Below are 27,917 nucleotides of genomic sequence, written 5' to 3'. Positions count from 1 at the left end.
GAAATGTTACATTCTTTTGCAATCTCTCGGACAGTCAGCCTTCGATTGGCACGCGCAATTTTGTTGGCGTTCGTGATATGAGCGTCGTCGGTAGACGTCGAAGGGCGGCCTGCCATTTTTAAACCGTGTGAACCATTCGTAACACCGAATACGGCTTAAGCACCTATCACCGCAGGCTTCCTGCATCGTTTGGAGTGTCTCTTCCTGATGATGCTGTGGTGTACGGGAAGGTGTCGTCGTTGAGTGACTGTAGGAGGATACAAGGTGACTTGGACAGGATTTGTGATTGGTGTAAAGAATGGCAGCTAACTCTAAATATAGATAAATGTAAATTAATGCAGATGAATAGGAAAAAGAATCCCGTAATGTTTGAATACTCCATTAGTAGTGTAGCGCTTGACACAGTCACGTCGATTAAATATTTGGGCGTAACATTGCAGAGCGATGTGAAGTGGGACAAGCATGTAATGGCAGTTGAGGGGAAGGCGGATAGTCGTCTTTGGTTCATTGGTAGGATTTTGGGAAGATGTGGTTCATCTGTAAAGGAGACCGCTCATGAAACATTAATGCGACCTATTCGTGAGTACTGCTCGAGCGTTTGGGATCCCTATCGGGTCGGATTGAGGGAGGACATAGAAGCAATTCAGAGGCGGGCTGCTAGATTTGTTACTGGTAGGTTTGATCATCACGCGAGTGTTAACGGAAATGCTTCAGGAACTCGGGTGGGAGTCTCTGGAGGAAATGAGGTGTTCTTTTCGTGAATCGCTACTGAGGAAATTTAGAGAACCAGCATTTGAGGCTGACTGCAGTACAATTTTACTGCCGCCAACTCATATTTCGCGCAAAGACCACAAAGGTACGATAAGAGAGATTAGGGCTCGTACAGAGGCATATAGGCAGTCATTTTTCCCTCGTTCTGTTTGGGAGTGGAACAGGGAGAGAAGATGCTAGTTGTGGTATGAGGTACCCTCCGCCACGCACCGTATGGTGGATTGCGGAGTATGTATGCAGATGTAGATGTAGATGTAGATGTATGTTTTCTAATCTGTCACGCAAAATTTAATGCGGTCGCGTTGCTCCTCTAACTCTCTCATCTCGAAATTCGCAAACTGCGCTACACAACGTTCTATTCGATACATCACTGAACAATAACTAATTAACATACGACAGTGGATCTTCCGGCAGTCACGCATTAAACACAGGGGTGCTCAGGGCTGTCAACGGCATTTCGTTCCACCACACCATTGGAGCGAAATTACGAATGTTCCGGAATTTTCTGAACAGGCCTCGTATAACAAGAAATAACTCAAAACTATGCTCTCGTGGGTTAGCAGTTTCTTCCGCCGACGCTTTCAGTTGCTAGTAGCGGCGTCGTTTTTGAGGAATGAAGCCACAGCTTTGAAAACTTCTTGACATCCAGTGCGTGCTGATTACTGAAAGGCGAGCCCCCCTGACACTTGTCTGTGTACGTTGTGTGTGTGCCCGCAGCACTCGCAGCCGGTGGGTCCCCTGGGCGAGTACAACGCGACGCAGTTCGCACCGCCCTGCCCGCCGGCCTTCAGCTGGTCCAACGACTGGTTCACCGACCCCGACCCAGAAGTTCTCGCCAACCTGCGGCAGCCCGCAGAGGACGAGGACCAAGAGGACTGCCTCTTCCTCAACGTCTTCACGCCCACGGTGAGTGCGCCGCTGTGTGCGAACAAACTCGCCTGCAGGCTTTGTAGCAAACTAGTCGAAACAAAAACGTACAGCCCGAAGAAATGGTCCACTTGAACAAAGTTCCAGGTAGCACACTATATCACACAATCGCGCACCTACTGCTGTTTGCACGAAGGCTGATACCTCACAGAACTGCAGAACTGCTGAAACGTCTTAACAAATCTCTATTTGCAATGCGAATTGTGTCAGACATAGGGGATATAAAAATGAAAAAGCTGGCATACTGTGCTTACTTTCACTCCATAATGTCATATAGGGTTATTTATTGGGGCAATTCATCAAGGCCGGCCGGAGTGGCCGGGCGGTTCTAGGCGCTACAGTCTGGAACCGCGCGACCGCTACTGTCGCAGGTTCGAATCCTGCCTCGGGCATGGATGTGTGTGGTGTCCTTAGGTTAGTTAGGTTTAAGTAGTTCTAAGTTCAAGTGGGCTGATGACCTCTGAAGTTAAGTCCCATAGTGCTCAGAGCCATTTTAACCAATTCATCAAGTCAAGCTAAAGTTTTCCGGGCACAAAAACGTGCAGTAAGAGTTATATGTGGCGTGAACTCAAGAACATCCTGCAGAAGCCTATTTAGGAAACTAGGGATACTAACTACTGCTTCCCAATATTTTTATTCCTTAATGAAATTTGTCATTAAAAATATATCACTTTTTCAAACCAACAGCTCAATTCATGGAATCAATACTAGAAATAAGAATAATCTTCACAAGGATTTAAAGTCACTTAGTCTTGTACAAAAAGGTGTGCATTATTTAGGAACACACAAAAAAATGGTTCAAATGGCTCTGAGCACTATGGGACTTAACTTCTGAGGTCATCAGTCCCCTAGAACTTAGAACTACTTAAACCTAACTAACCTGAACACATCCTTGCCCGAGGCAGGATTCGAACCTGCACCGTAGCGGTCGCGCGGTTCCAGACTGTAACGCCTAGAAACGCTCGGCCACCCCGGCCGGCCAGGAACACACATTTTCAATAAATTGCCAGCAGCCATAAAAACCTTAACAACCAATTAAATTCAGTTTAAGAGAAGGATTTATTGGTGGCCAACTCCTTCTACTCCATTGATAAATTTCTCAATAGAACCAACTGATAACTTCTGCACAATTTCAGTGCACCAATGTGCTCATTGTAAATAAGTGTGTGTGTTTGTGTGTGTGTGTGTGTGTGTGTGTGTGAGTACAATCTAACTTCTGCACCAGTTCAGTGCAGTAATGTGTTCATTCTAAATAAGTATTTAGTGGTTGTATTACTCGTTTATTACCTTATAAATAAATAAAAAACTTTTTTATTTTAAATTCAATACATTAGTATGTGTAAACTGATCCTTTCATACAGCGTTCATTAAAAAATGACGACCATGCCACTTGGGACCTGTGGAATGGTACATTAGCTTATTTGTTTGACTTGCAAATATTTGTCATGTATTGTTGTTTTTCTGACTTGTTCTACATCCTGGAGGACCTCCTCACTACGGATCAATTGGAATGAAAGTAAATATAATCTAACCTAATCAATACAAGACTCTTCCAAATGTAACCAGGAAAGATTCCCGGCTTACGCTATCCGTCCTCATCCGAAGAGAAACTTATTAAACGAATTTATTTTTGTTTTCTTATTCAACGCCATCAGATTACGGCCTTCAGGCACTCTCTTTCATCAGAGCGCGGTTTTACATGTACTGTGTGCTTTACATCATAGTTACTTAAGAACTGACAATAACTGTAATATAACAAACAGTTTTTTAGTTTACTCATTTTGAGCCGCAAGGAACGACCTGTGATGACAGATTAGAGAAGATAAACTTGTTTGCCAAGATCGCTAATAATAACTTTTATTCTATAAAACCGGTTTCGGTAATCAATGTCACCATCTTCAGAGCTCGACATACAGGATATTGCATATTGCTTGAAATAGCTGTAAGAGGCTTGTGAATGTAGACTTTCGCGGTATGTGCTGCTGATGAAAAGCTCTCGGGTTCGCAGCCGGGTGGCAGTATTATAAAATTGCGATGGTGGTCCGAAGATGGCTTCTGGAAAAATCGAACATGAGAACCGTCTTTCGACCACCGTTGAAGACGAAAGAGTGGATTGGCTCTGCAAAGGACCCATTTAAACTCAACGTACGAAAAACGATTTACAGCATCAGTTATTCAAAAACAGTCTTAATCGCATTTATTATTATTATACCGCCAACCGGTTTCAACCCTACGTAAGGGTCATCTTCTGGGCGTTTACACCATTGGTCGGCTGCTGGTGGTGTCACTCCTGTCTACATAACGGCAGGAAACTACTTGACATCCAGTGCGTGCTGATTACTCAAAGCAACCACATAGTTTCCTGCTCTGACAGAGATGCGAACGGAGCGCCCGCAAACCCTACCACCGCGACCCCCCCCCCTCCCCCCCCCAACCTACCCAACCTACCCGCCGGCGATATGTACACAGCCTCCCGGAACCGGGTGGAAGGGGGCACACTGCAGTGTAAGTAGGACGGCATCCGACAAAATCTCTAAACTTCGCCAGAAGATGATAAGTGTGTCACTCGTCGAAACGTCGCGGTTTTATAATACTGCCACGTTGCTGGAAACCCAAGAGCTTTTCTTCAGCAGTAAGAGTAGTCTTTCTCATAAATTCGCAGGTTCGAAACTCCTGTGGCATAAGACAGATGTATGTGATGAAAAACTGTGTATATGATTGTTTTAATTTTGCGTGCCGATGCATCAGTGGTCTAGTTTATTACGCATCTGCCAATTCACGAGAAAGAGTATTCTTACTGCTGCTTTAAGAAAGATGCAATACTCTGTCTGTCGAGATCCGAAGAGGGTAACACTGATTACCGAAACCGGTTATTGAGAATAAAGGTTCAGCGATGTTGGAAAAGAAGCTTATCTTCTCTAATATAATAAACAGTAATAAAATGGCATTAATAAAGTTAAAAATGATTTGTAGGTATCTAATGTGAATACAAATACAAAGAAGTATGCTGATGCTGCCGCTAATAATACGAGCAATAATAGTTGTTCTCAATATTAAAGGAACGAGGACTAGATCTCGAACATTTGCAATCATAAAACAGACACAGACAGTTACAAAGTCCAAGGTTAAATTTATGGGAGAACTGTCACATACTTTCGAAATAAAAACGGGAATAAGAAAAGGAGATAGGGTGTCTCCCATTACATATCAACTAAGCAATTGAGAAAGTGATACAAGAACGGCGGCAAACAGAAATCAATCCTCAAAATTGTCCAGTCAATCACTTTAGGCAGAGGCAAGTTATCTATAAATTGCCTAGCAGTGGCAGACTATTAAGCAATATTAACTCGCGACATTTGATCAATCCAAAATCGAACTGAACGCTTTAAAGAATCTGCAGAAAAAGTCGGCCCCCAGACATTTCTCAAAAAGACAGAGTACGTGACTTTGAAACGTCCCCTTTGAACAATTATATACGACTGTGCTTAACCTGACACACAATATTTTTAGCGCAACGCAATCTGACTTTCAAAATTTCCTACTAAAGAATGGCCCTGACAAACATTAAACTATACCTTTCACAAATCACTTACCTCACAAAAATCTTCGCTGCTCAAGCTACTGCAATACAGCGAGCGCCACTACTGCCAGCTAAATAAAAGATTCAAACTACTGAAGGCACTAACTACTGATAGGGATAGTTAGCAAATGAAAGATATTAATAGAGAACAAACAATGTATTTACCTTAATATCATCACAAGTCATAATATATATATATGTTCATGACAAATTGCAAACCTCCGCCATCTCTCTCCCCACATCCACCACTGCTGGCGGCTCACCTCCAACTGCGCAACGTTACGCGCTGTTCACAGCCAGCTGCCGCTGCCCAACACTACAATGGCAGACAACAATGCAAACTAGCCACAGACTGCACACAGCACAGCCAGTGATTTCATTTTGAGCGCTACGTAACGTTGCCAATAAGAAAACAAACAGCCTACTTACATAGAGAAAACATAAACAGCCTACTTACATAGCCCCCATGCTCCCCACAAAAATTTTTTACAAATGGGATTGGGCAGTGGCCAATACAGATTTGAAAAATTTTTTTTCATAATTACAATAACAAAGAAATCAAATGCACACACTTATTGATACAATGTTGGTCAAAAGCTAAAAATTTCTCACAGTCCATAAAGACAGTCCTGATTCATCACAGTAAAATTGCAGTGTTTTTCTCAAAGTCTGAGCAGTAAAAGAAAATGCACACAGAAGTAGTGGATTTCCATGCAGTCTTGAAGAAGTAGTGTTGTCCTTCCAACGGAAAGACAGTGCTGGCTCTTGACATGCTGACAGGTAATGGGCCACAATGGAGCAAACCCACAGCAGAGTCATTCGAAGTTTTGAAGAGTATTGGTAGGTAAGTCATCACAGAGCAGACCCACTGTAGTCCTGGTAGAGAGTATGGTATTGGTGGGCCACCAGAGGTGCAGACCCACTGCAGTCCTTGTAGAAATAATGGTATTGATGGATCATCAAAGATGTAGACCCACTGTAGTCCTTGAAGAGATGGCCAGCAGCCATCTGTTGTGACTGTGCAGGTGCACAATCACCATTGAAGAGTCTTGCGGATAATATAGCAAGTCCATAAACCACCACTTGTGCACTCACAAAGTTTTTGAAATTGTCCTTAGAACCAGCAATGCTGTTATCCAGTCCCTTGCTGAATCATTAACACACATGCAAACACTATCAGTCCCTACTTCTCACATATTGTCCATATACTATGACCAACAGAAACGTGTGCAGTGAAATGTAACTTAATTGGAAGAACTGGTAACAATTACAATTTGATAACATAAAAATACAATAACAAAGGTACAAAATACATCATTAAAGAACATAACAATACAGATAACATTTGTAGTAAAACAGGCGTTACAAAAGAATAGAAATAAACATATACATGAGTGTTACAAAAATAGTGACATAAGTACATACATAAAATAATGAGAATAGTTTTCGAAACATTAATTTCACACATGAACATTGAAACAGAACAGAATTGTAAACAACTTTACAAAGAAAATAACATATTATTAATGCAACTTATATTTGAGGATAACAGTATTCCTCCTCATAGTGAATATAGCTTAGTATTAGAAGAGAGAAAAAATTCTATGAAACAGTACACAGAGACAGGAAGAAAACAAATACTCAAGGGTACACAAACACATAGTGGGATAACACCAATAGGAAAGGACAGGGTTCGTTTTCAGTGTAACATTTGGTACTGCAGTCCAACCCAAAACTTCATATATCTTTCCTCTTATTTCATCCTTTGTTTCCACAAAAAAAATTCTATCTAAGCATGCTTTCTGTATTTATATGTTCACACATTTCTTACCTCAACATTTATTTCCAAGAAAATCCTACCTAAACCTGTTTTCTCAATGGACTTCTTCCAACTCATCGCAACTCATTCTCTTAGAGGCTACCCCCTCTTAAGCTAACTTAAATCTACTGAGCTCAGATGCTAAACTAAGGGACGAGGCAATGCAGCAGCACAAAACATGTAACACAAACAGCAATGACCAAAAAAATGCAGAGTGCAAAGCAAGCAGCAGTAAATCTAATTTACAGATAAAATGCAAAATTACAACTAATATGAGCCAATGTGCAGCAACATGAAAAATCAATGAGTAGTAAAATTGGCTTAGCAGAGTAATGTAATGTGAAATTTAGTAGCACTATGCCTGGCAAACAGCAACAGCAAATGCAATAACTTATATCTAAACATGACATAGCTCAAGCAGAAAAAATATTACAGTAAAAACAACAATGCAGATAAGGGAAATGTATAATCACATCTTAATGTCTAAGTAATTAAAGTGGTGCACCACAACAACTGATTGTAAAAAGAAATATTACCATGTACTTGAAAAGAAAATTATAGATGCAGTTACTGGTATTAGTCCCTTCTTATTGTTCTTTCCTTTCCAAGTGCTCCTTTTTTAAAGAATGTGGATCATAAAATAATTATTTAATAGATCTGTTGACAGAAAGTGTTCACATTAGCAAATGCATTTCATTTTATAAAAGCAATGCTGCAACACAGCTGGAAACCAGATATCAAGTGAAATAAGCAACTACGAAAAGCAAAGTATAAAAATATCATTCAGTAGTCATGTGACATTTCATAAGTTAGTAGCTCTCAACTCTCGTAGAAAGACGCTTGTCGTAATCAGGTGTGCAGATGTACGAATATTTCCCATCAATTCATAAGCATTTCAGTAATTAGCACAAAGTGCGAGTAATCATATGTTTTCAAGTAACGAGGGTGTCGCATTAGCGATGAAAGGCACACCCTAATGGCTTGTTCTCCAGGTGTTTGACACGTCCCACGTCCCCTTTTTTTTTTCTACCTGTGCCGCTGAAAAGGGCTCGCAATAATGGCTTTTTCTCCAGGCGTCTGACACAGCTGGGTGCCCGCGACGCATTACGTGCAGGTGGTCACTTAACTTTCGTACGGAAATATTTACCGCTACAGTGACAGTCATATATACAAAATTTCACAGGTCGAGAATTTACTTTGCAAATGTGTAGAAACAAAATCCTATGAATATAACAGTGTCCAAAAAATGTTCAGTGGCATTGTGATACATTCACACATGATTCACACATGTCATAACTCTTAAAGTACGATTCTTGGTTTCCAACATCCTTTTTCACAAGTCAAGAGTCCCTACCCACTATTCATTACTCCTTACCTTATTACACATATACGTATCCATCGACACTCGTCAATATTTCGTCATTATAAATATGAAGCATATTCAAATAACTCATATAGCCTCAGCCTATTAATCATAAACATACCTCAGCAGCATAATACACATCGTCGTCGTAAAAATAACATCATAACACCTCAGTCAAATCTCAAAATCGTCGTAGCTTCCTCCAATAATTAAAAAAAATTCTCTGCTCATGTCAAAAGTGTCATCTGCCTCAAAAGTACTTTAAAAATCATGAATCCATACCAAATACATCATTCAAAGCTCTCATAGTATCACAATGGTTCCGAAAAAATATGAACAGTTTACAAAGTACAGACAAAATACAGTTTCATAAGTGTGAAGTTATCCAACTGTATAATTGCGTAAACATGTGTCACTGATGTAGTAAAATAAATGTTTGTCTCTCTCAGTTAAATAATCAGATAGCTGTGTAATTTGTGTGTTAGAGAAATATGGTACCGATGTGTAAAGTTGTATAAGCAAATACCGTATTAGCTAGGGTTCCTTGTGGTTGCCACACACATGGTACACAAAGTAAGCGTGTACCCCCCTGAGGATTAATGTAATTATACTCCCAGGTGTTACAAATTACCGCAATGGAATGAAATGTATCACGGAAAACTTTCTTTGTAATTAAAAAAAAATCTTTAAAAATAAGTGTTTTAAGTATAAGATTAATCACTCAAATGCGTGTACTGTAGCGCTAAACTGTGCATCTTGTCGCAACATAATCTCTGTGGAAGTGTCGTAGTTATCGTCCTCCGAAAGCTAAGTTCTGCAGAAGTCAATGTACTTACCACATGATAAACAAAAGTGAAATGCTTTGCGTATAGATGTCGTAGTTATTATGCTTATTGGCGTGATGAAGAAAGTACTGTACAGTAACGTAATGTTGTGCCACGAAAAAGGCTGTCTCATTGTTGCTATACCACAAAAGTTACTACTAAAACATGTTTTTCTTTCCAGAAGAATTCAGAAAACTGTGCAGATATAAAACAGATACACCGCAAAAGCAACATTGTAAATTGTCACTCATTAGTAGCGTCGTGATAAAAATCGTGTAGCTGTCACATAAACCAACCTCTGTGTCATCTGGTATCTCTCAGAAAGCACTTCAAATTCAGAATGTATTTTCAAATAAACCAAAATGTTGCATTAAAATCTCATTAGCAGTACTGGTAAATGTTCTAAGTATGTAAGCCTTATAGTCGTTCCATAATCGTGCAACAAACAAGCAAGAATGTACACACAATAACACTGTGACGTCTGTTCACTATAACAATGCATTCGTCATTTCTGTTTAAATAAGTTCTCTTGGTTCTTGACTGGATATTTCACTTCAAACATTGTTGCATGTTAACAGTTTCTTAAGTCTGACAAAGCATACTAAAAATGTGAAGTGAAAAGTTATATGACAAAGACAAAGTTAAAAAGCAGATTATCTTTCAATAAACGGTTTTACATGTGAAATGTGGTGTAAACCTTTACTCTTCATAGTACTCAGAGTTTGAACTTGAATGCAATTGTCAGGCGGTATACGACGGTAAAGAATACTGGAGTTTTTCTCAAGGTTAGCGTCTATGTTATTTTTCTCTGAGCCACCTGGCGCACGCGGCTGCCTGCTGTGCGAGTCATTGTCTGTCTCTTTGTTGGCGCGCGTCGTTATTGGGATTTGGAGACCTAACTTCTACAAATTCACCTCCTCGAGAGGGCCCAGCTCTGTTTAAATCCCGCCAGTTCTGATGCAGTTCAGGTCTGTCGTTACGATCACATCGTCTGTCGTCATGTCGATAGCTCCTGTAGTTTCTTTCGTGTCGGTCACGTGGTGGAGAATTTCTCCCTGAATCGTAACTGTGCGTCGGACTGTTGCGCCTGAATTTATTCTGCCTCCCTTGATAATAATTATTCTGGTTCCCATATTGTCTGTTTCTCTTATTGTCTCTGTGATAGTCATTACCACGGAGAGGTGATCTTTCCCTGTAATTATTACTACTCTGCCAACGCTTGTCATACGGGTGGTGTCTGTTTTGGTCACGATATGTGTTGTGAGAATAGCCTTGTCGTGTCCAGTTATTACTTCTTTCATCGCGGAATTGCGACGGATGTGACCTGTAATTGTTGTGTTCCTCTTTCCGCATTCCGCGATTGTCAGTGTCAATTTCCAATTCTTGTAACAGTCCCTGAAAAGCTTCAGTGTCGTCTTTGCAACGTCCTGCCAAAATAATATGTCGTAAATGTTCAGGTAATTTGATTAAGCAAATGCGGATGAGTTCTGAGGGGCTGTATGGGTTTGACAGGTACTGATTCTTGTGCAACATGTCTTCAAAATATTTCACAAGACTGGAGAATTCAGATTGTTCGAAATGTTTCATCATTATGATACCATGTTTTACCCGGTCTTGTGTGGCTTGAGACCAATATGCTGAGAGGAAGGCATGGCAAAATTCTCCTTCACTGTGGCAATCGTGAATGACCGACCGCATTCTTACAGCTGGTTCATTCTCTAAGTAGCCACACACAAATTCTAATCTGTGTTCTAATGACCAGTTGGGAGGAAAACAATGAGAGAATTGATGGAGCCATGCTTGTGGATGAATGTCGTTCCCAGAATTCTTAAATGTTTTGAATTTACGTGTAGTAATGAACAGCTTATAGTCAAAGTCATCATGTCGGCGAGTCGCATATCGGTCATTGTTATGTCGTTTCGGCGGTTCCATTTCAAAATTCGGTGCACCTTGCCAATTTCTTTCATAACTTCCGAAGTGTCCTGTGTTATTATTTTGTGGTTGTTCCGTATTTCTAAGTCCCTCTTCCCGTATTGGGGCGCGAGTATCCTCTGAAATACGTAATTCTTGTATTAACTGTGTCAGCTGATCTTGTACTTCCCGGATTTCTCTTTGGTGTTGCGTATTAATCTGATTCTGATTTTGTTTGAATTTCCTAATTTGTTCGCACTCTTCAGTGTCAGTGAAGGCTACAGGTCTTGTGTCATTCAGATCATCATCTACCTTTGTAGATAAGTTAGTGACCTGATCCGAAAGTTCGGCTACTTTCTCCGATAGTGAACACATTTCCTCAGTGTGTTTTTCTGAACCAAGTTTCAGAGTGTCCATTTGTGTTGAAATCGTATCTACTGTGTCCTTTAAGTTTTCCTGAGTTATTGCAAGTTGCGTAACCGAATCGGTAGATGCAACTGAGTCAATTTTAGCCCACAAGGTCTCATGATTTTCATGAACAATGGCTTGCAGTTCTTTTATGGCTGCTTCGTGATTCTGTAATGCATTTTCATGCCGCGAAAAAATAGGTTGAAAATGCTCACAAATTTGTGTTTTTACGTCATTACAGACTTTTTGACATTTCGATTCAATGTTATGTAACTCAGTAGTTAAATCTTCACGTGTTTGTTCAAGCGTGGTGTGAAGATTTTGTTCCATTGCGTCTAACTGTTGCTGTGTTTGTCTCTGGTGTTGTTCCATTGTGTCTAACTTTTGAAGATTTTGTTCCACTGTGTCTAACTTTTGCTGTGTTTGTCTCTGATTTTGTTCCATTGTGTCTAACTTTTGAAGCTTTTGCTGTGTTTGTCCCATTTGTTGTATTAATTGTAATAACAATGCATTGGTGTCTGAAACATGTTCCTCAGTGCTTTTCGGCAATGAATTTACACCGGAAACATTCACATTTTGACAAGCAGAAAATGTGTCTTGACTTATTTGAGAAAACGGTGAGGATCCAAAACCTGAATCTACAGTATTTGCGAGATCGTGTCGTGTCATTTCGGCTTCCTGAGGCGAGCTATTGCCGACCGATCGATCGATAATGCTGCCCTCTTCACTAATTGTTTCACTGTCCACGCCATTGTTTGACGCCAGCTCCATTTCCCTGTGCACAGTTACCAAATTACTACTTTGAACATCAGTAAATTCATTACTCGGCGGCGCTGATAAGCTACGCTCGTCATCACTATTATTTCTCAGTTTAGTTTGGAGCCTAGTGTTACGTTTTTCACACGCCATTATTGTCACAGTATTTCACACGATAACAAAGAAAAGCACAATTTGAAGATCAAAAATAAGAGAACACATTAAAATAGCACTGAAAATAATATCTAGTTAATTACAGCTGCGAAATACTTGGTGCAAATCTACATGCATGCCAAAACTGTTTTACTGTACAACAATGAAAGACTGCAACTACAAAGGAGATTTTCTCTACAATTACGCGCTAGCAATAAACAATAGCTACACTAATTACACAAACTACAAGAAAAAATCAGAAGATTCCAGTGAGGTATCCTCGGCTAAGGGTCGACATATGAAACGTCCCCGTTTTGAACAATTATACAGGACTGTGCTTAACCTGACACACAATATTTTTAGCGCAACGCAATCTGACTTTCAAAATTTCCTACTAAAGAATGGCCCTGACAAACATTAAACTATACCTTTCACAAATCACTTACCTCACAAAAATCTTCGCTGCTCAAGCTACTGCAATACAGCGAGCGCCACTACTGCCAGCTAAATAAAAGATTCAAACTACTGAAGGCACTAACTACTGATAGGGATAGTTAGCAAATGAAAGATATTAATAGAGAACAAACAATGTATTTACCTTAATATCATCACAAGTCATAATATATATATCAGTTCATGACAAATTGCAAACCTCCGCCATCTCTCTCCCCACATCCACCACTGCTGGCGGCTCACCTCCAACTGCGCAACGCTACGCGCTGTTCACAGCCAGCTGCCGCTGCCCAACACTACAATGGCAGACAACAATGCAAACTAGCCACAGACTGCACACAGCACAGCCAGTGATTTCATTTTGAGCGCTACGTAACGTTGCCAATAAGAAAACAAACAGCCTACTTACATAGAGAAAACATAAACAGCCTACTTACAACTTGTAAAAAAATAAAATAAAATACAATAAAACTCGGCGAAACCATTCTGGAAAATGAAATCGAAACAAAAGCAAACGAAATTGGGTGCCGAAAGACGGAAACTGCAATCCGACCTACCGAGAATATCCACAATGAGAAACAGTAATTAAGCCAGAATGCCTCTACGGATCAGAAGAACTAACTTTGAAGAGAAAAACAGACATTGGAAACATTGAGGAAAACGAATGCAAAATCGTAAGAAAAATGCCAGGCCCAAAACTTGAACATGAACAAAAAAAGAAAAAAAAATGGTTCAAATAGCTCTGAGCACTATGGGACTTAATTTCTGAGGTCATCAGTCCCCTAGAATTTAGAACTACTTAAACCTAACTAACTTAAGGACATCACACACATCCATGCCCGAGGCAGGATTCGAACCTGCGACCGTAGCGGTCGCGCGGTACCAGACTGTAGCGCCTAGAACCGCTCGGCCACTACGGCCGGCGAACATGAACAATACGGATTGAAAAGTAATCAGGAAAACAAACAATACTCAATTATTCACAGAGACGTTAGATTCTACGGGCGCAGTAAAAGAATTAACCCAGACAGATTCACAAAAGAAACAGTCAGTTCTTTTGACAAAAGTAGCACACACGTTGAAATCAGTGGGCGTGATGAAAACGTATCTGAAATTGGCAGTAATTAGTCCAGTAAGTGTCCAAATCCGTGAAAGTTTCATCTCCAGCATTTACATAGCAAGTGACCTAGAAGAAAAAACCAAAGAACAGGACTGGAACAACAGAGTCTGAATGAAACAAGTTCGGGCTCAAAGGAAGGCAAATTCCCACCTCTATGTACTTAGCGTAGTCGTGATAGGCTTATTCGGAAACAATAATATAATTTGCAGACTACTTTGCCATATCTTCTGAAAACGCGAAATCTGCTGGAAAGAAATGAATCTTTTAGAAGAAATTCCCAGTAGGACCGGCTTAAGAATTTGTGCATGGGAAAATCAGTTTAATTACAAACATTCAAATTGCACCGAAATTGATGAAAACAGATATTGGCCAAATTGAAAACGGTAAAAAATTAAAATATCTTGGGGAGATAATCCAAGAAAATGTTTTGGAAAAAGCTGCTATAGAGGAAAAGTTACATAAAACGGGACGGGCTTTTGGCTATCCAAAGACCGCTACAAAAAATACATGTCTAAAAATGTAAATATAAGGCATTAAAATACAGCAGTGAAGCCAGAATGTCTATATGCAGGTGAATGTCTAATATTAAATCATAGTTTAGATATATTAGCAATACCAGACAAGCGGATCATTAGGATAATATTAAGCCCACGAAAAACTATGGAAGGTTGGAGATTACGTACTAATGATGAAATTTATAGAAACATTGAAAACATATCAGAAGTAATGAGAAAAAGAAGATTGGTATTTTTTCGACATTTATATCAAATGCAAGACAGCATATTAAACAAAAATATCTTCGAGTATTTGTGGGATACGAAGTAAACAATTTCAATCCGTGAAGGAAGAAAAGTATTTAGAAAAAGAAAAATATAAAATCTGCAGAAACGACTGACAGAGAAGGGTTTAGGAAAGAAGTGTTAAATATGGTGGTTGCATTCCCAGGTAGAAGAGAGAAAGAAATTGGTATGAAGTAGTCAGAAGGCGGAAAGAAAAAAATACAGTGAACAGATGAAAGTGTACTGGATGAAAAAAAAGTGGCCAGGGCTAGTAGGACTTGCGCTCTTAGTGCTCCGTACAAATTTTATAACGTATACAGACAGGTTATCCAACCTGGGAATCGAATATCTCCACGATTTTTACCTGTTATCGACACTAATACTGGCAAGATATCGGTCATGGGGATTCAAAGAATTTAGAGAATGTTTTCATTTTAAGTTTGAAGTCGGATAACAAGCGACCAAAAAATATTTTTTCTTATGATATACACAGATAAATAATTTTCGGATTCTTCCCTTCACTTTTACTGTGAAAGCTTGCTGCTTGCCACATTTCATGATTCTAGGTCAGCAAGAAGTACCCTAGAGGTTTTGATAAGCGGTTTTGGGCATTTCAAAATACGCGAAATAGAAGACCGTATGTTTTGACAGCAGTGACTGAGAAGCTTCAATTCTTTTACACCGCCAGATGACCTTAGTATATGAAAAGAACTTTAACCTGTTACTGAAAAGTGGTTTTTAATAGTAGGGCAGACTGACAACAAAGTCTGCCCCGTTTCCACCTACTAGGGTACGGGACGCTAAAAAGACAACAACGAACAAAAAACTGAGATTGGCATGTGGCCCTTAGTTTGCTCATCCGAGAAGGGAAATAATAATAATTATTATTATGATCATAGCATATGCAAAATGCATTTATATGTGTGCAAAAGTCATATTTTCTGAGAGGGAGAGAATTTAGGTAGACTGTATTAAGAAATGGGAAGATCGGGTTGGAAAGAAGGATACTCAGTTAGAACCAGCACAAAGGCAGACAGTGTTGTTTTAGGAGAAATGACATTAACTGTCTTTTGAAGCGTTCTTTGATTTAATGTGGAAAGCCATTTCAGAGTCGAGTTCCTCCTACTGAAACGAATTTCGGGGAAGTGACAGAGTGATGGAATGCTACGGAAAGGATTTTGCTCTGATGAGAATGAATGTTTCTGCTGTGATTCTCAGACAACAGCGTTAAGGTCGAGTAGAGGTTTAAGGGACTGTATACGTTGATTAGCACCGTAGAGGTGACAGAGAGTATGAAAAGCCTTGCGTTTGTTTTATGTAGACTGGATAACTGTGCGTAAAATTGTAAAATATAATCAAAAAGTCATACGTTACAGATATGTCGAACGCAAGCGTTCATCACCAGTTTCAGGAGCCATGAGCTTTCGTCAAACTACCTTACAGTGTTATATTATTGTAATGAACAATCTAAACTAAAAATTTTTGCACATATTTCGCCGACCGGGATGGCCGAGCGGTTCTAGGCGCTGCACTCTGGAACCGCAAGACCGCTACGGTCGCAGGTTCGAATCCTGCCTCAGGCTTGGATGTGTGTGATGTCCTTAGGTTAGTTAGGTTTAAGTAGTTCTAAGTTCTAGGGGACTGATGACCTCAGAAGTTAAGTCCCATAGTGATCAGAGCCATTTGAATTTTTTGCACATATTTCCTTTTCAGGTCAAAAGGGAAGAGCTTTTTATATTTTGGTAGGGCATGGAGGGAGCTGGCGGTTTCTGGCACACTGCAGCTATGTGCTCAGCCCATTTTAGCTTTTCATCTACACTCCTGGAAATTGAAATAAGAACACCGTGAATTCATTGTCCCAGGAAGGGGAAACTTTATTGACACATTCCTGGGGTCAGATACATCACATGATCACACTGACAGAACCACAGGCACATAGACACAGGCAACAGAGCATGCACAATGTCGGCACTAGTACAGTGTATGTCCACCTTTCGCAGCAATGCAGGCTGCTATTCTCCCATGGAGACGATCGTAGAGATGCTGGATGTAGTCCTGTGGAACGGCTTGCCATGCCATTTCCACCTGGCGCCTCAGTTGGACCAGAGTTCGTGCTGGACGTGCAGACCGCGTGAGACGACGCTTCATCCAGTCCCAAACATGCTCAATGGGGGACAGATCCGGAGATCTTGCTGGCCAGGGTAGTTGACTTACACCTTCTAGAGCACGTTGGGTGGCACGGGATACATGCGGACGTGCATTGTTCTGTTGGAACAGCAAGTTCCCTTGCCGGTCTAGGAATGGCAGAACGATGCGTTCGATGACGGTTTGGATGTACCGTGCACTATTCAGTGTCCCCTCGACGATCACCAGTGGTGTACGGCCAGTGTAGGAGATCGCTCCCCACACCATGATGCCGGGTGTTGGCCCTGTGTGCCTCGGTCGTATGCAGTCCTGATTGTGGCGCTCACCTGCACGGCGCCAAATACGCATACGACCATCATTGGCACCAAGGCAGAAGCGACTCTCATCGCTGAAGACGACACGTCTCCATTCGTCCCTCCATTCACGCCTGTCGCGACACCACTGGAGGCGGGCTGCACGATGTTGGGGCGTGAGCGGAAGACGGCCTAACGGTGTGCGGGACCGTAGCCCAGCTTCATGGCGACGGTTGCGAATGGTCCTCGCCGATACCCCAGGAGCAACAGTGTCCCTAATTTGCTGGGAAGTGGCGGTGCGGTCCCCTACGGCACTGCGTAGGATCCTACGGTCTTGGCGTGCATCCGTGCGTCGCTGCGGTCCGGTCCCAGGTCGACGGGCACGTGCACCTTCCGCCGACCACTGGCGACAACATCGATGTACTGTGGAGACCTCACGCCCCACGTGTTGAGCAATTCGGCGGTACGTCCACCCGGCCTCCCGCATGCCCACTATACGCCCTCGCTCAAAGTCCGTCAACTGCACATACGGTTCACGTCCACGCTGTCGCGGCATGCTACCAGTGTTAAAGACTGCGATGGAGCTCCGTATGCCACGGCAAACTGGCTGACACTGACGGCGGCGGTGCACAAATGCTGCGCAGCTAGCGCCATTCAACGGCCAACACCGCGGTTCCTGGTGTGTCCGCTGTGCCGTGCGTGTGATCATTGCTTGTACAGCCCTCTCGCAGTGTCCGGAGCAAGTACGGTGGGTCTGACACACCGGTGTCAATGTGTTCTTTTTTCCATTTCCAGGAGTGTATGATGACTCCTGGAGAAACTGATATTTGTCCCATTTAGGATTAAGGATGGTATGAAGTCCAGATATTTCGGGCTAAAGAGCCTAGAATGTTTTGCCAGAACGGTTTGGCTTTTGGATGAATTGAGCTTTACCCTTATATTATATGCTCATTCTGATAGTGCATCCAGGTTAGAATGAAATCCTCGATTGCTGTCTTCAAGTTAAAAATAGTTTTACATGAGGGTATAACTGGAGGTCGTCAATATACATGCGGTATTTGCAAGTTCCATCTAGTACCATCACCAATGTGTTATTTACCAGATGCTAATTTTGTTTAGTTTGACGAGGATTCAAACAGTGTCATAAAGTAAATGTAGTTTTAGGAAGAGCTGTTACATCTATATCATACTCCGCAAGCCACCTAATGGTGTATGGCGGAGGGTACTTTCGGTACCTCTCTCTGATCCCTCCAATCCTGTTCCACGCGCGAATAGTGCGTGGGAAGAATCATTGCCGGTAAGCCTCTGTATTGGCTCTAATTTCTCGAATTTCCTCCTCGTGGTCAATACGCGAGATGTATGTGGGGGGGTAGTAATATGTTGCTCGACGTCTTCTGAAAAGTGCTGTCCCGAAATTGTAACGTCTGCCAGTGGAGTTTGTTTAGCATCTCCGTAACGCTCTCTCACCAGCTAAACGATCCCGTGACGAAACTCGCCGCTCTTCGTTGGATCTGCTCTATCTCATCTATCAGTCCTAGCTGATAGAGATCCCAGATAGATGAGCAATACTGAAGAATCGGGCGAACAAGTGTCTTATTCGTACATTTCCTAAAGATTCTTCCGATGAATCTGAGTCTGCTGTCTGCTTTTCCCACTATCTGAATTCACGGAACACGGCATCAACCTGAACGCCGTTGTCCACTGCGCTGTGGATGTCTTGGAGGAACAGAGCAAGCTGTGTTTCGCAGGGTCTGTTTCCGTAATCCGTGTTGATTTTTATAGAGGAGATGTTCATTTTCCAAAAGGTCATAATTCTTGAGCATAAAACATGTTACATAATTGTACAACAGATTGACGCCAACGATATAGGTCTATAATTGTGTTCATCTGTCTTAAAGGTTTTCTTAAAAATGAGAATGACCTGCGCTTTTTTCCAGTCGTTAGGTACCTTTGGTTGCTCAAGCGATCTACGATAAACTACTGCTAAAAGGGGAGCAAGTTCTTTCGCATAATCTTTATAGAATCTTATAGGCATCTCACCTGGTTCTGACGCCTCTCCACTACTAAGAGACTATAGTTGCTTTTAAATTCTGCTTTTCAGTTCCGTGATCGATTATCTCAATATCTGCCATTCCGACGTTCGTACGACGATCGAAAGGAAGGACAGTGTTACGATCTTCCGCAATGAAACAACTTCGGAAGACCGAATTCAATATTTCGGCCTTCTCTCTGTTATCTTCCGTTTATGTCCCGGTGTGGTTGTTGAGAGAATGAACAGATGATTTTGATCCACTTACTGATTTTACATACAACCAAAATCTCTTAGGATTTTTACTCAGATCGGTTGACAACGTCTCACTTTCAAAATCATTGAACGCTTCTCTCATTGCTCTCCTTACGCTCATTTTCGCATCGTTCAGCTTTTATTTATCAGCTAGGTTTTTACTTCTTTTGAATCGGAGAAGAAGCGCTCTTTGTTTACGTAGCGCCTTTCTAACACGGCTATTAAACCATGGTGGATCTTTCCCGTCCCTTAAAACCTTACTGGAACATATTAAACCTTTGAATTTTTTCCATTTATTCTCCACATCTTCGTCCTCATCACCGAATATTTTATGCTACCTGCCGAGATACTCTGAAATTTGCGACTTAGGATTTCGTTGTTATTGACGTCTTGTTTCTACCAACTTTCTGTTCCCAATACTATCTGTGCGTTATCACCTTCAGTATGCGATACTAATTCTGGGACCTTTCCTAAATCCTTTACTAAAATCATATTAATCTTTCCTATCTCTGATCTGTGAGGACCAAGATTCTCCGAGGTCGTCTTTGATCCCAAGGGAGGGGTTCACTAGCCTAAAAAAGCCCCATGTGCACGCCACACGTAATCCGCTACCCTAGATGCCGCTTTCTGCATGTAGTACACGCCTGACCTATTAAGGGGAACCCTTCAGTTCTGCACCCGATAGCGGAGATAGATAAATTCGCATCCGATACTGTCGCAGAGTCGTCTGTGCCTCTGGTTTAGACCTTCCACTCTGCTACAAACCAGAGGGCCGCGATCAACCCTGGGTACGATGCTACAAATAGACAGCTTAGCCTGCACCCCGCGTGCGTTGCTAGTTGCCTTCACCAAATCAGCCAGCCGCCGAAAGGAGTCTAGGATGGCCTCAGATCCCAAGCGGCAGGCGTCATTCGTGCCGACACGTGCCACTACATGCAGGCGGCTGCACCCAGTGCGCTCAATAGCCGCCGGAAGGGCCTCCTCCACATCACGTACGAGACCTCCCGGCAAACATACCGAATGCACACTGGAATTCTTTCCCGCCTTGCCTGCTATCTCCCTGAGGAGTTCCATCGCCCGCCTAACATTGAGCTCCCAATGACAAGCAAATCCACCCTCTGTACTTGTCCGGATTGGACAGCAAAATCGACCGCTGGCTCAGAGTTATCATCAACGCTGGGTAGCAACTCATACCGGTTGCTAAGACGTAGGGAGGCAGCCGCACAGCCTGCTCCCCCTTTCGCCTTCCGCCCAGTTACACGCGGACCCACCACTGTCTGCCACCCACTCTGGAGTGAGGACGGACAGGTCAGATGTTGCGTATCAGAAGCCGCAGCGACGTCCGGGTTACCAGGGGATTCCAGCGGCACCAAACGTGTCGCAGGTCTCGTGATTGGCGCTTCGACGTCACCGCAACTTTGAGCATTAGCTAGAAGCGTGTCGACGGCAGCCAACGCAGCTTCCAGAGAGACAACACCACATGTATCAGATGTCATCTTGTAACACAGTGTCACGCACTACTTCGAGGTGTTTACAAATTTGGGAAAGGGATGTTGTCACTTAGATTGATGGGGTCACGAGCTATCCCATTGTGCATCACATCGCAATCAGTGGATGCCGGGTTTTGTGAAAGTGTTGGCCAGAAAAACTGGCGTACATCTTGGAGAGCACATTGGGAAAAACCAGACGTGTGTGCACCACTGTTGCCTGCTAGAAACAACACATCCTCCTGAAGCACTGAAAACGGTAACTGAATGAATTCAGCCATGTTCCGGGTGCACCCTGCAGTATTTAGTGTACTTGCAACAAATATCAGAGTTGTACAATCTACCTCCGTGGCCTGTCTTAAGCCAGGTTTCCACAGATAACAAAAGTGATGCCACAGTAGGTGGTATGACGCCTGACACGTCACTGGCAGTGGCGCTACTGTTTGCGGCCCTAGCTGGGACTGTTTTTACGGACACAGGTATTGATATTCAGGTTATAGTATTAGAACCGAGCTCAGAATATAATATTAAGAAGAGAAAGCACAACTGTTGGATTTCGAAGTGGACATTACGCACAGATAACATAGTGGCACTGAACAGACTTCTAAGGATGTAGCATTCGAGTACGAAGACCAATTCTTGAAACACTTTCGAGTAACAAAAGCCAGTTTCAAGTACTCGTAGGGCTGTGATTCCGGCTCTAGACTCTATTAAAAAATCTAATACTTTTGAGAGGCAGTCCTGGCCTTAGTGAAACTAGAAGTGATACTTCGATATTTGACATGTAACGATTACTTATCACCTTTCCAATACTTATACAACATTCTCAAAAGTAAAAATTTAAAGTTCTCGAGTGACATGTTGGATACTATTTACGACACCCTAAAGTCTCATTTCACTCTTGCATCCCACATCGTCTAAATACGATGAAATATTGAACTTCTTTTGTACTGAATTTTGGAGTTACGCTCTGTGCAAGTGCACTAAAAGACATTGTAATTTAGTTGATTTCCTTAGCTACACTCAATCTGTAATTATACTGCCAACGGAAAATTTGTTACTTCTTTTCTCATACCCATTGGACAAGTGTTTAAGAGCATTAAAGCTGCTAGTGCTAGACTCTGAATATATTGCAAATATTGCATTAATTTTCACTACTTCTCTAATTAAGATATTTTCCGTGAAACTACAAATTTCCTTTCATTAATTACTCAATAACACTTTCTTACCTATACACAAATCTTGTCCATGCATCATGTAACTGAAACATGAATTCATTTAATAGAACATAAATTAACTATTATGTGCTCATGAAGATTTTATGTACAAAAGTTACACTTCCGGCTACTGTAGTACAACAAACTGTACTAAAAACTACGCATTTTTGTGGAATCTTGAATGTGATGTCTCACTGAAACCGCATATTTTTGCAATTTGCAAGTGTATGTACGAAAACTATCAAAATCTTCGGAAGCGTTGAAATCAATATGATGGCGGTTTGTTTTTCTTCTGATGCTAATGGGTGGTGGGGGAAGAAAAGTGACGTCACGAAGTTAAAGGGAGCTGCGGTTAGGATAAAGCCCTTATATGTGCTAAAACCTTGTGCTGGCGTTGGTCTGGTCTCGGCGATGTACATACCACTCATTGTGTTACTCCTTGTCACATATATAGCATTTACTGGCTAAAAATAAAGTTATTTGCATGAAGCTGATTATTTGACTTCCGGGTTATGTTGCAGTTGTCATTAGTAATAAAGAGGGATGCCATTAATCGATATTTATCTGAGCAAGCCAAGTGTACCATTCTCCAGAACTGCAAAGTACAAAACTAAAAACCGATCATCACTTCAGGTCTATATATTACTAAAAAACAATCGTGATGTGTCATAGTTCTAAAGTCTCTATTCTCTATCTCAAGTATAAACAAACCTATCAACACACAACATCAAAGTACCTCGTATAATGAAAAGTTCATAAGTGACACGTCACGTGTCCCAGACCAAACTGTGGCCAAGTCGTACTTCTTAGCGTAACAAATTTCAGTGTTATATTTTCGAAAAGCCTCATGCCATCTTCTTCTATTTCCTGCTCAGCAACACGCCAGCAACAAAAGTTTATATATATAAATAAACTTTTGCTTTTAAGGTTATTAAAACACAATTAATACAGGAAATTTATAAGCAGATTTATTCCTTTGTCCTCGTCTGTGGTTATTGACTATATTGTTTAATATTCGTAACTAAATTATTCCACTCTGGCGCCCAAATTGTAAGCAGACTTTTCTGCCTCGTTATTAGTTTAGGCAGCTCTTCTCTTTCGGACAAGCTGCCATCACCCACTATGCCCTGCTGACGTACTATTTGTTGCCTTACTCTCGACGCAAATCATGCTGCACAATTGTAAGTGTGAGCACCATCTCGACTTGACACTGGGTAATGAACTAGTGACCGAACCAGCTGCACCTGGCAGACTCATGCACCAACAACATGAAATGGCAACCTATAACTGATGCCAAAGTATACTTTCAGTTTCCATGGGTAAGCTAAGAATCACTTCAAGTGTCTATCTTCATTGATGTAGAAGATCTAGTTTTGCGAATTCGAATGAATCATTTTGAAACAAATATTTTATTCGTCCTGAGCCTACAGTCTGACTAAAGTCAGCTGGCATCTGAGGTTTGAGATCCATTTGTCAGCAGGCATACGCCAGAGTGCTCCCCTATGGGCGACCACGAAAAAGGCTCGGAACTGTCTATCTCCTACAAAAATCACGTATGAACACAGAAGTTCACATATATTTGTAGTGACTGTTCGACAAAAATCTGTTCTAAGAAATGGGTGAAATTTCCCAGTGCGGAAAATAGCTTCAAACGTAACTCGTAATATCTCTAAAAGTGTTGTACACACTACACAGCTTTCTCTGTTGAAACCTCCTGGCAGACTGAAAGTGTGTATCGGATCGGGAATCGAACTTGGGACCATTAAGATTCGTGGGCAAGTACTCAGTCGACTGAGCTATCCAATCACGACTTACGAGCCACCCTCACGACTTTACTTCCGTAAGTTAAGTACCTCATCTCCCACCTTCCATAATTCGCACAAGTTCTCCCGTAAGAAGAAGCCATGTCTGCATTGAGATTCAATTGCCATTCCCTGCACCATGGGTCAATTCGCTGCAGATCCTCCTGCATTTCAGTACAATTTTCCATTGTTACAATCTCTCCATATACCACAGCATCATCCGCAAAAAGCCTCAGTGAACTTCCGATGTCATCCACAAGGTCATTTATGTATACTGTGAATAGCAACGGTCCTACGACACTCCCCTGCGGCACACCTGAAATCACTCTTACTTCTGAAGACTTCTCTCCATTGAGAATGACATGCTGCGTTCTGTTATCTAGGAACTCATCAATCCAATCACACAATGGTCTAATAGTCCATATGCTCTGACTTTGTTCATCAAACGACTGTGCGAAACTGTATCGAACGCCTTGCGGAAGTCAAGAAACACGGAATTTACCAGGGAACCCGTATTTATGGCCCTCTGAGTCTCGTGGACGAATAGCGCGAGCTGGGTTTCACACGATCGTCTTTTTCGAAACCCATGCTGATTGCTACAGAGTAGATTTCTAGTCTCCAGAAAAGTCATTATACTCGAACACAATACGTGTTCAAAAATTCTACAACTGATCGACGTTAGAGATATAGGTCTATAGTTCTGCACATCTGTTCGACGTCCTTATTGAAAACGGGGATGACCTGTGCCGTTTTCCAATCCTTTGGAACGCTACGCTCTTCTAGAGGCCTACTGTACACCGCTGCAAGAAGGGGGCAAGTTCCTTCGCGTACCCTGCGTAAAATCGAACTGGTATCCCATCAGGTCCAGCGGCCTTTCCTCGTTTGAGCGATTTTAATTGTTTCTCTATCCCTCTGTCGTCTATTTCGATATCTACCATTTTGTCATCTGTGCGACAATCTAGAGAAGGAGTGCAGTCTTCCTCTGTGAAACAGCTTTGGAAAAAGACATTTAGTATTTCGGCCTTTAGTCTGTCATCCTCTGTTTCAGTACCATTTTGGTCACAGAGTGTCTGAACATTTTGTTTTGATCCACCTACCGCTTTGACATAAGACCAAAATTTCTTAGGATTTACGTAATATGAAGTTGAGTTTACTCATAGAATTAGTACCTAATATTTTCTTGAAACTTACGTTATATTTTCTACTAGTGATGGAGTGCGGGAAACATGCAAGACGTTACAAAAAAACTCGGCCGTAGCCTACTGGATGTGAAAAAATTCGTGGGGATTTCGTGTAAGACTCGCTGTGGCTTCGTGACGTCAAACGCGCTACCCGTCAGCTGTCGCAGTGCCTGCCCACCGCGCTCGCCGAACTTTGCACTGCGCCTAGACTGCTGGCTACCCGCGCCGCTCGCCGTGTTGCAGCTGGACCCCGGGGCGCGGATGGCGGTGCTGGTGCACATCCACGGCGGCTCCTACATCGCGGGGTCGCCGCTGTTGGCGCGGCCAGGCTTCATGCTGGAGCACGACCTGCTGCTCGTCACCGTCCAGTACCGCCTCTTCGTGCCAGGTCAGTCACGAGCTCCTACAGGGCACGCACACGCTCGGTACTTGCAAACAATACCTGCTTATCAAACCTTCCATGCAGTTAAGCGGCTGTCACACCATCAACAACATTACTGTATCGCAGTGCCTGCATTATTCCGAATTATTCCAACTACGGCGGGTTCGATTTCCGGCGGGGTCAGGGATTTTCACCTGCCTCGAGATGACTGGGTGTTTGTGTTGTCCTCATCATTTCATCATCATTCATGCAAATGGAAGATTGGACTGAGAAAGGGTTGGGAATTTGTACGGGCGCTGATAACCGTGCAGTTGCGCGCCCCATAATCCAAACATCATCATCATCCGACTACAGCCGTTATGAAAACATGAAAAACTGGATGAAGAGTTGGTGAAGTTTATACTTATATGGATATGGTGTCTGTTCTTTCGGACATGTCCAAAAGAACAGACACCATCGATGACCTACAGTCGTCTAGAACGAATTTAGAATTATATGAATACCTTCAGCTGCTGACGGGCGTTGATTTGTATCAACAGGGAGAGGTGAAAATGTGTGCCTCGACCGGGACTCGAACCCAGGATCTCCTGCTTGCATGGCGGACACTCTATTCATCTGAGCCACCGAGGGCACAGAGGACAGTGCGACTGCAGGGACTATCTCGCGCACTCCTCCCGCGAGACCCACATTCTCACCTTGTATGTCCACACACTACATTCGTAGTGTCCCACCCCAACACACTCATTACTCGTGGAAGACATTCTTACCAAGTCCCGTAAGAGTTCGGGGAATATGTATGCATCGGCACAGAAGAAGAAGGTCATGGCAGGTGTTGCCAGAGCTATATACTTGTATGGATATGGTGTCTGTTCTTTGGGACATATAACTATATAGTTCAGGCAATACCGGCCATGACCTTCTTCTTCTGTGCGAATGCACACATATTCCCCGAACTCTTACGGGACTTGGTAAGAATGTCTTCCACGAGTAATGAGTGTGTTGGGATGGGACACTACGAATGTAGTGTGTGGGCATACAAGGTGAGAATGTGGGTCTCACGGGAGGCGTGAGCGAGATATTCCCTGTAGTCGCACTGTCGTCTGTGCCCTCGGTGGCTCAGATGGATAGGGCGTCTGCCATGGAAGCTGGAGATCTCGGCTTCGAGTCCCGGTTGAGGCACAAATTTTCACCTGTCCCCGTTGATATATATCAACGCCCGTTAGCAGATGAAGGTATTAATATAATTCTAAATTGGTGTAGTTTTGTCGTCATGTACTGACATCCACGTATTTTTTATTTGACGGCAACGTTTTTAAACAGAATGACGGAGTGGCTATGGGTAGTCCTTTATGACCCGTAGTCACCAATTTATTTATGGAGGACTTCGAGGCTCTAATGGCCCTGAGTGCTATGGGACTTAACTTCTCATGTCATCAGTCCCCTAGACCTTAGAACCACTTAAACCTAAATAACCTAAGGACATCACACACATCCATGCCCGAGGCAGGATTCGAACCTGCGACCGTAGCGGTCGCGCGGTTCCAGACTGTAGCGCCTAGAACCGCTGGGCCACTCCGGAGTACTTCGAGGATATGCCACTGAGGACTTCGGCTTTGCAACAGATGTGCTTCTGGAGATACGTGGATGATATCTTTTTCGTCTGGCCACATGGAGATGCTCTTAATAGACTTTTGGACCACTTCAACTGTCTTCATCCCAGCATTAAATTTACCATGGAGGTTGAAAGTGATGGTATGCTTCCATTTTTGGACGTTATGGTTCACAAAGAACCAGATGGTACTTTGGGACATAGTGTTCACCGAAATCCGACGCACACACTCTAAGAGTTGTCATCCACCATACCAACACAGTGGCGTCCTTGGCCTATGCCATTTCCGCCGCGAACAATTTAACCCAAAACTTGAGCATTTGATGGAGGTTTTTAAGGAAATTGGATACTCTGAGAACCAGATTCGTTGCGCTAGAGAGTTTGGACCATCACCAGAGGTGCAGTAAGACGAACACAGATCGGTGGCTTTTATTCCTTATGCTGGCAGCATAGTGTTTAATATTGGAAGGATTTTAAGGAATTTTGACATTAAGAGTGTGTTCCGTCCACCTTTCAAGATTAGGGCACTACCCAGCTCTGTGAAAGATGATTTGGGCCTTAGGAAATCCGGTGTATACAAAATTCCGTGTCAGTGTGGGAAGGCTTACATCGGTCGTTCGATTCGCACAGTTCATGACAGGTGTGTGGAACAT

General features: G+C 42.4%; 1 protein-coding gene across 1 annotated transcript in view; it reads left to right on the top strand.

Annotated features, from left to right (window-relative positions):
• LOC124802456 (cholinesterase 1-like) overlaps nt 1–27,917 on the top strand; it is a 354,377-nt gene that overhangs the window by 238,769 nt on the left and 87,691 nt on the right. The window contains exons 3-4 of the mRNA XM_047263241.1: nt 1,489–1,677; nt 25,517–25,661. Coding sequence (XP_047119197.1) covers nt 1,489–1,677; nt 25,517–25,661 — 334 coding nt within the window. The remainder of the gene's footprint in view (nt 1–1,488; nt 1,678–25,516; nt 25,662–27,917) is intronic.

This window comes from Schistocerca piceifrons, chromosome 6 (assembly GCF_021461385.2).
Source record: "Schistocerca piceifrons isolate TAMUIC-IGC-003096 chromosome 6, iqSchPice1.1, whole genome shotgun sequence".
Classification (NCBI taxonomy): domain Eukaryota; kingdom Metazoa; phylum Arthropoda; class Insecta; order Orthoptera; family Acrididae; genus Schistocerca; species Schistocerca piceifrons.
Note: the sequence above shows the minus strand (reverse complement) of the source record. Positions and strands in the feature narration are given on the sequence as shown.